This window comes from Halyomorpha halys, unplaced genomic scaffold, assembly GCF_000696795.3.
Source record: "Halyomorpha halys isolate HHAL.00 unplaced genomic scaffold, Hhal_1.1 Scaffold725.1, whole genome shotgun sequence".
Classification (NCBI taxonomy): Eukaryota; Metazoa; Arthropoda; class Insecta; order Hemiptera; family Pentatomidae; genus Halyomorpha; species Halyomorpha halys.
The window spans coordinates 535,912-545,637 of record NW_027110211.1 but is presented as its reverse complement, the minus strand read 5'-3'; the positions used below and the strand labels follow the sequence as shown (position 1 = coordinate 545,637).

At 30.5% G+C, this 9,726-nt stretch overlaps 1 protein-coding gene across 1 annotated transcript; it reads right to left on the bottom strand.

Annotated features, from left to right (window-relative positions):
- Positions 1 to 290: 290 nt before the first annotated feature.
- LOC106685710 (protein suex-1) lies at positions 291 to 9,370 on the bottom strand. Its single transcript, XM_014428530.2, has 2 exons — positions 9,216 to 9,370; positions 291 to 1,208 (listed from the first exon to the last, which is right to left on the bottom strand). Exons 1-2 carry the CDS (start codon positions 9,286 to 9,288, stop codon positions 895 to 897), a joined length of 387 nt encoding a protein of 128 aa, XP_014284016.1. The 5' UTR covers positions 9,289 to 9,370; the 3' UTR covers positions 291 to 894.
- Between the last annotated feature and the right edge of the window lie 356 nt (positions 9,371 to 9,726).

Genomic DNA, 9,726 nt, shown 5'->3' with positions numbered 1-9,726 from the left:
CCTTAAAATTCATTACTGCCGGCTAATTGCCTTTGTCCCAATAATTTCTTCTATTAAATTATTTCCTAAATTTAAAACTTTCAATAACCACTTTTATGTTGCCCACTTTGCAGGGCTTCATCAGGACTGTTCAAAGGTAAAGGTTGAGCTGTTCACCGCAACCCTGGCCATCTTCTTATATATATCGATATAAAGATTGAGTATTCTTTTTTCATTAGAAGCTACAGAAAAAATACATAAAAGCGGAAGCAGTTTAATTTAATTTCTCAAGGAGAGAAAAGGAACGTGGCTAAGGCTGTTTGGTAATTTTTTTTTTTAATTTATTGAAGAAACATAAATATACAATTCAAAAATTACATTAATGTAAAATTTTACTAAATTTTTCCAGATTAATAGATCGGTTTAATAATTCAGACAAGAATTCCTGATTAAGGAATTAGATGTTTTTTATTTTAAACGTAGTAAAAAAAAAATTCCATCACATCATAATATCTTAGTCTCTTACAAATTACGAGTAACTGTCAAGGGAAAAGACATCTATCTCTATACTATAAAGATATATAAAACAATTGATCTTCATTATCTATTCATTATAGTAATAAATTTAAATGGGCTATCAGCAGCTTTTGGAAATTTAATAAATTAATAATATTTCTACACCTTCCATGGGTTGTAAATCTCTGCGAATTATTATTTTTTTATTGATTTTCAAAAATGCCAAGCGCCCATTACAAAGAATTATTTTTTTATTTAAAAAATATATAATAATTGAGCTAAATTCAGATATTGATTTAAAGGTTTTTTTTTTAATTATAGCCTACACTTACATAAATATGACTTTGATCACAACACTTTATAAAAGTCTCATTTTAGATCCATGACCACCATAGAGGACTATTTGTGAGAGCCTGCATTGGCACCAGCGAAAGACCCACTGCTGGAAAAGGAGCCGAAGGGAGAGGAGAAGCTGTGGCTGTAGGACTGGGAGAAGCTACTGGAGGCGCTGCCACCTCCAAATTTGGGACCCCTGAAGCCCTGACCGCCTCCAAACCCGTGTCCTCCTCCATATCCACCTCCATGACCGCCTCCGAAACCTCCTCCGTAACCACCTCCGTAGCCGCCTCCATAACCTCCTCCAAACTTCTTGTGGAAGAACTTGCCCCGATGTGGCTCTGCTTCTCTCTTGTCACGGGAGTCCTCTTCTGTCCCTGTGAAGGAAAATAGTTGGTGTAAGATTTAGTTTGTGATAACATAATGCAAGGGGTAGACTCCTACCTAATATATCTATTATTTAGGAATTATTATTATTTTCGTTAATAATATTAATGAATGAATTAAGGTGTTATTAAACAAAAACTTACGACTCGATCATGATATCAATACCACTTTGTTTTACATTGACTACAACATAGTTTATTTTTTTTTTTTTTTACACAATTACTTAATGAAGATAATAGTAATTTTTGTGAAGCTCATTCCTTTATATCTTATTATTTCTTTGTATCATAAATTTATTCATCAATGTGTCAAGGCTCATAGTCTTATTGGTAGTCTCATTGTCATTTTAATATAAATTACACAATTCTATTTTTCGTCCGTTAAAATATTTTAAAGCACTATTAAAATGACAATGTAACGACAGATACGATTGTTTATCCGGAAGAGCACCGAAGAGTTGACAAAATGAAGATATTAATAGGAAGAATTTTCACAAAAATACCTAATACAGTGAGAAAAAAACCTTTTGATGTAAAAATATTAAAAATGATAGTATTATTTAATATTAATATATTAAAACAATTATTATTACAATTATCATCTCTCTGCTTTCCTTCTATTCTGCAAAAGTTTAGATAAAGGGTTCTTAACCTTTTTTTGGCGCCTGAACTCTTTTAAACTTTTGTTACAAGTAGGAAAATGGTGAAACCTTTTTGATTGAAGTAGGTAAATAGCGGTTTCTACATTATCATTTGATACAAATAGAGTGCCAAATGCCGTCTTTTCAGCAAAAGCTATGAAAGGCTAGGATAACTACACGAAACATGAACAAAATTGAGGAAAATCTGATTTGGCAAAGTTCAAAACTGAGTTTACACCGGTCGAGAAAAATATATATGTTCTTGCTAAACTAGAATTAATGAACAAATTGTAAAATAAACATCATTCAAATATTTAAATTAAGCTACACTATTAGAGTGTTATATTAGTATGATATATTTTATAGATTGAAATTATTTCTTGATTTAGATAATACAGTGTAATCTCGGTTCTCCCAACACTCCAGTAATCTGAACTGGGATAAAAAAAAAGTTACATTTTTTTTATGAAACTCAGCAGGCAATAAAATTTTTATTTTCAAATAAAAGTACTTATGTGTAAATGACATTTTTAACTTTCCGATCTGTATTGTAATCGAAAATAGAGTTTTTTACAGTTTCGTTATTGGGTAATATAATCTCAGTGGAAGTGTTCATAATATATTTTGTTGCAATTAGAAATTCATAAAATCAATAGTATAAATCATTTAATTTTGTAAAAGTAATTTAATTAATAGTAGAAAGATGTATAATACGAATTTTATCAGTGAACTAATTTTTTTTTCGCGTTTTAAAATAAATTCGTAGAAAGAGTATTTTTATTTATATTGTTTTCCACTTGTAAATGAACAATATTCTATTTATAACAAATTGAATCATCAATTTGCATTACTGGGGATGTAAAACATTTTTTTTAAAACTTAAAACTTAATTTCCAATGATTGATAAATTCCAATGATGATAAATTTCCAATGATATAAGTAAAAATAATTAAATAAATAGAAGTATGCATATTCATATTGATGAATTCTTTTACACCATTTTTTCTAATACTTTCTGTTATTCGAACCTTTCAGTAATTCGAACACCTCCTTGCAGGAATTTGTTCGAACCACCGAGATTACTTTGTATAACTATACGGACGAATATTTTTTTCATCAATCCTTATCGGATACCCATGATTCACGGGCCCCAAATGTTACCTCTTGCACCTCTGACGCGAGCCAGTAACAACTTGCAGGAGAGCCTTGACACGCAACTGAAGGAATGAATATGGAATAAAGAGAAACCTCCTACTTAAGACTTTGATATGACAGAAGAATGTTGAAAGGATCATATCATCATTAATGAGTTTCTGTATGACACATTGTGAAGGAATTGGGACAGAGAGAAGGGCTTGGTTGGATTGTATGGGTCTTTTGATAGGCTTAATTAATGCCCTTAGCAACCGAGCATCCTTTCAAATTCATAGTTTACCAGCAATAAATAAAACCAATAGAAGCTTAACTTGTGGCAAAATTCATCCATTCTTCCGGCATTAAAAAGGAAACTGACAGGAATATCTGGAATTATTCATAAATATGAATTTATTCTCTTTACTCAATGATAATAAAACAACAAATGATGGGCCAGCAGAGGCAATTCAAGGCAAGGAGAATGGGTTGTTCAAATCGAGTCATTAAACAATTAATTTTGTAAACAATTTTGTTTTTATAAATTTTACATTTAAAAATTGCAATATAATTCAATATATAAGCCTTTCTCCAATTTAGGTTATATTTAGTTATAAATTTAAAAAAATTAAAATTAGGAGTGTTTTGATTTTTTTTATTGCCTTTAGGCAATTTTTCTTGATAACTGTTTGAAACAGGTACACTCTTTATGTTATAGTTCTCGTGATATTGATATTTTTTTTAAACCTCGTTTTCTTTGGAGTGACGTTTACGGCTAGGGAGTGATAAAACGAAACTGAGCTCCCATTACCCTATTAATTTTAATTAAAAATAGTCAGTTTAAAAATACTTGAAACATTCTCGATTTATTTACTATGAGAATAAAACCCAGCATTAATTACACAAAAAAATATTATTTTTAACATTATTTGAAAAAAAATAAATGTTTAGACAGGATCTGTCAGAAGAAACTAACAGAAGTTTTTAATAGTATTTTAATTGGCTTAGTTGAACAGACTTCATAGGGATAAAACTCCCAAGGTTTCAAGAAAAAAAAAATAAAAATATCAAAACAGCCAGTAGAATATTATTACATTGACTGTTTTTAATTCTTCATTTTTATGAAACATTGAGGGCATGGAAGACGTTTGCCTTACAATTCCTTCTTTATTAATTTCACAAACGGGGTCCTAATATTGAATATTGAAAGAAATATTAAATAATATTCTTGATAAAAAATATTAAGAATTTTCATCGAGGCAAGGGAGTGACAAATTAACAAATCAATTAAAATTTTCATCTATTCATTCAAGAAAAGATTTAAAAAATAACGAAATACAAAGATAAGTTAATATGTAAAGTTTCTCTGAAATGATACGAAATTGTAATATACAAAACATAAATCTGATCTGAATGAAATTTTTTTAACATTTTTTTTTATAGCACCAATAAAATACTCGCAAACTAAAATCGACTGAAGAGGTTAAAGAAGGAAAACAAGGAGACCCCTTGTTCCTACTTACTACTAATGTGTCCTTATCATCAGCACGAAATTTAAAACTTTCTAAGGGTATATTGATTTTAATTTCAAAAACGGACTAGGGAGTGGCTAAAAACTGATACTGAGGCAATAAGTATCATAGTGATTGGTTTATTCCGTCAGAAATTCAAATTATGTTGTATACTAATACTTGAAACAATTCATTTAGTTTTACTGCAAAAGAAATATGTTTCGTTGAATAGTCAAATCTATCTTAGCCTCAGCTCTTTTACAAAGTTAGTGAGAGTGACAAAATAAGCATTATATATTTCACAACTAAACAATAATTGATGATTAGAACTTTACAATGAGTAGGTCAATTATCTTCAAGGAGGATACTAACAGAAAAATAAAATTTATTCACATTCAGATGGTTGATCAATCATTACCTATATCTGGTGGTATATTGATCAATTCATTGCGTTTTTTTCCGTACTAGCCTTTTACTTCCTTACCTTAAGTTTTAGAAGAATAGAGGTAATAACCATCTATAAGACTACAATACTCCCATTTACGTTTTGCACACCCTTCTTTCCCCCTCCCCGGGTCACTGTTGATTAGCGTTCTTCTCCTTGCTTTGATTTTATAGACTCATCACTACAATTTGAATTGTCCTTATAAGAATTGTAATACCCATCTAGAAACAGATTGTATTTTGGCAGTTTATAAAATGCTTATTAGTTTAGTCAAACATAGTTTTTAATCTTAATTTTTTATAAATAATAAGTTCGTTTCATATATTGTAATTTGCATTTTAATTCCATTGTTCTATCCTCTATCAGTTTTCACTATCACTTCTGGTTCTATAATGGCTGGCATTATCTTTCATCCTGTGTGGGTAAGTTGCGTACCACAAGTGACGACTCTTCCTTGTCTGGGAATATCCAGCTTCCTCAGTCTTCCCGCGGCAAATATTTCAATTTTCTGTTTTATGTAATATCCGATTATTGTACAAGATCCATTTTATGCTAGCTCTTAAAAAAACAATTTAAAAAAAATGGTAATTGATGGTATCTGATAATTTTACACAATACAAAATCGAATTAAAAAATCTGTCCACTACAGCCTACTGAAGGCCTAGAGGACAAGGCCCGGGTGAAGTGTCTGATCTGTTTGTACAAGAGCCCAAGAGGAGAAAAAAGGCAGTTATCTCACCCCAATTTTTGATTACTTTAATGAAAGCTATGTATAATTAATAGTCAAAATTGATGTCTCTGCCAAGTATAGGTAGGGAGAATAAAAAATGGCGGCTGTTTCAAAGCGATAAAAAAAAACTAATGTTTCATTCGGAGCTCTATATCTTAAAAAGTACTAACAACACAAGAAAACCTAAAAGATCTTCATTTAAAGAAGAGTAAATTTTCATAAATATGAGCCCTAATAAAGTTATTGCCGTTGAATAGTTTTCGAGATATAGCTTTTTAAAAAGCAACATTTCATAAAAATGTTGTATGGGACGTACTGGAAGATCAGTAGTTAGTGAATTTATTTTGAAAAATTTATATCTCAAAAACCATTTGACGTACAGATGTCTATTAGCACTCATATTAAAGCTAGTATAATGAGCTATAAAGTAGTTTATTCTGTTCATCTTCGTAAGAGTAGTAGTTATCATGAAATTTCTAAAATAAATTGATTTATAGTTGTTTCGACAAATTTTCATTTGCCAAATTTATATTCATGTGTGAATATCATAAAAACTGCTACCTCTACGTAGACCAGTGTCATAAACTACTTTATAGTAAGTTAAATTTCCTTTGTTTTGAATATTGGCATACATATGTGCGTCTCATAGATCTAGAGATATATTTTTTCAAAAATCCTTCATTTTATATGAACAACTAGAAATTAGCATTTTGTGAGTTTATTTTGTCAAATATCATAAAAACTACTACTCCTACAAAGATAAACATTATTAACTATTTTGTAGTAAATTTAACTAGCTTTAATTTGAGCGCTGGCAGACATCTGTACGTCCAATGGTTTCTGAAATGATGTTTTTCATAAATCAAACTTATTGTCCGAACAACTATAAATCAATTTGTTTTAGCAAATATTATGAAAACAACTATTCCTACGAAGGTAAAAATAATCTTTCAGTAGATTTTTAAGGAATTTTGCTTTTTAAAAAGCTATATCTCGAGAACTATTGGACGTAAATAGCTCTTATCTTAGGGCTAATATTTCAGCGAATTTACTTTTCTTTAAATAATGTTCTTTTAAATTTTGTAATGTCGTTGGTGGTTTTTAAGATATAGAGCTCCGAATGAAAAATTAATGTTATTTTAAGGTTTTGAAACAGGCGCCATTTTTCATTTCCCCTTCCTATACTTGGCAGACTCAAGAATTTTGACTATTAATTATACATAGTTTTCATTAAAGTAATCAAAAATTGGGGTGAGATAACTGCCTTTTTTTCTTCCCGGCTCTTGTACTATGTACATCACTGTATTTTTTTGAAATATTGTTGCCAGTACAATGTTCTGACCAACATGATTTATAATTATGAGAGATAGTTGACCGTGGATGATGAATGAGGAGAAGATGGTTGGGGGTGCGGTCAATGAAAAACACAAATAAGTACGATTAACTTATTTTAATGTGCCAACGTTTCGGCTAGAGTTTCTAGCCTTCTTCAGGGCTGTTCGCTGGAAGATCGAACGCCTAAACGTTGGCACATTAAAATAAGTTAACATGATTTATACTTTGAGCAATATTAATTTAATCATCTTTAATTATTAATAAGACCCTGGAAGCGTTCGTCGAACCGCGTTCTTTAATTGAATATCAAGATAAAATCTGAAGCTACAAACCAGGATGTAAATATTTTTATATCTCAGTCCTCATTAAACAATTATGTATTATTATTGCTATAATTGCTACCCCAAACTATACGTATAGAGGTTTTTACAAAAATATATACCATACAATTATGGTATAAATTGTTGACCGTATTGGATAAGAAGAAGAGATGGTTCAAGATGCAGTTGAGAACAAAAAATAGTTTAGCCGATTATAGTTGAAGCTATTTATTAATCTTATTTTTCTTGACCACAAGCCGGATCTTCTTATTCTAATTATAATTATTAGATCAGATTACTTCAAGCATTTACTTATAAAATATTCTTACATAAGAATAATAAACCAAAACTTTCATGTGATTTACAGTGTTTTTAAAACTCTTTTATTCCAATTAAAGTTTCAATTAGATCATTTTTAAGTTATTTTTCAATCTGTTTTAAAATATTCAAACAATTGATCGATTAATTAGTATGTAGTTAATATTGAAGTTCAAAATAATATTTGTCAATATTATAAATATGTAATATTAATCATCGCTGATTGAAAACCTGATAGATTAGTACGTTGGTGTGAGGATCCCAAAGCAATTATGTATATATTTAATTTTGTAACATTGAGAAAGTTGGTGGGTTTCCACCTGACAGCCAATATTTATTTTAAATGAATCTTTATATTCCCACTGTAAAGGTTCTCAATGGAGGGCATGAGACAAAAATAAGATCATTGGTAAATGGACCACAATCTACAAAAAAGAACCATCGAAATTCAAAAATAAGAGTAGTTAATGTCATACACAGGGTTTTCAGAATTAAGTGTACAAATTGAAAATATTAATTAAGGATCTCAAAATAAGAAAAAAGTTCCCTATTAAGGATTAACGCTTTGTTTTGGAGGTATTCAGCATTTTATATAAAGAAGGTCCTTTAAACATCTAGTAACAAGATCCACGTTCAATGTTTTCATATTCAGTTCGTAGATTATGTAAGCATGGTGGAGAGTTGGATATTTCTACAGGTAATAGTGAGATATTCAAGGGACAATCACAGGTTGTTTCGGAGATAAGTCTCCAAATTAAAAATATGAACTAAGGATCTCCAAAAAAGAAATATGTTATCTATGAAGGTATGTCTGTTAACTCTTTCTTTATGGGATATTCGCGTCTAAGGTTTTTCATTGTTATGAATTATTCAGGTTATAATAAACTAAAATGTAACTAGTTTTTAACGAAATGTAAACATTAAAGTTCATGTTAAATGTTGTTTATATATCACTGTTGATTGAATATTGGCGCATCTGACAGGAAAAAAAAAGTTTTGATTTTATTTAGAATTTGACGTATTTTAAAGATGGTACCATAGACTGCCATTATGTTCTTTTTCGAATTAGTCTTTCAGACTTGACAGTTCGGCCACTGCTGCTGTGAAAGATGCCGACCCTGTCTTAATGCTCAAGGTAATCACTTTGAACAAAACATAATATGAATTTTAATGTTTACATTTCATTAATAAAATAGTTGTAACACATAATAACTTACTTTTTATAACCTAAATCAGTCGTAACAATGAAAATCATTAAACAAAGCGTTAACGGACGGACAGCTTTGTTTGGAGATATTCATGTTTTATTCAAAAATCTATTTCGAACATAACTAATACTTAATTAATAAAAATAGTTTTGTAACATTTGAATTTTGAAGCATTATCTTTTAGAAAAATTTAGTTGAATCACTGTTTTTATGAATTTCCAAGTTACATTTAATACGATTTATTATAATTTTAAGACCTTAAAAATTATGATTCTATTTCAGTAAAAATATCATTTCCCATATTTGTGCTTTCTACTACATTTACATTATATGACCTGTTATGTGGCTACAAAATTCACCTGAGTTGGTAGGAGCAGACAGGACACCCGCGAAGAGGACGATGAGAAGGAAAGCTCCGAGGTAGCTGGCCATGGTGAAGACAACTGAAGAAGAGGAAGCCGCGGTTGCTCAAATAGTGGCGGTAGTGGGGACCGGTTCTTGCCACAAGGACGCCACTCACTCACACTGGTCCGAAGAGCCATAAGCGATTAAGAAACATCTTCCGCCTCCTCCATAAAAACAATACGAAAAAAAATCATATCCGGAACACCTAACTCTTTAATGAAGGCTTCGGAACTCTCCTGGAAGAAAAAAACTACGAAGGAAGTGCGCAAGATGGTACGGAGGCTATGGGTATGTCGTGACTTCAGTCTCCTGGCCTTCGGCTAAAGGCGGGGTTCGGGCTTGTAAAAAGTGCAAAACTTGATTCAAAATAATTTTCATGCCTGAGGCCACCTTTCCTGCAATGTTGATTCTCAAGACTACAGAAAGGTTTCTTTAATTCTGAGTAAACGAGAATCTATTTTATTT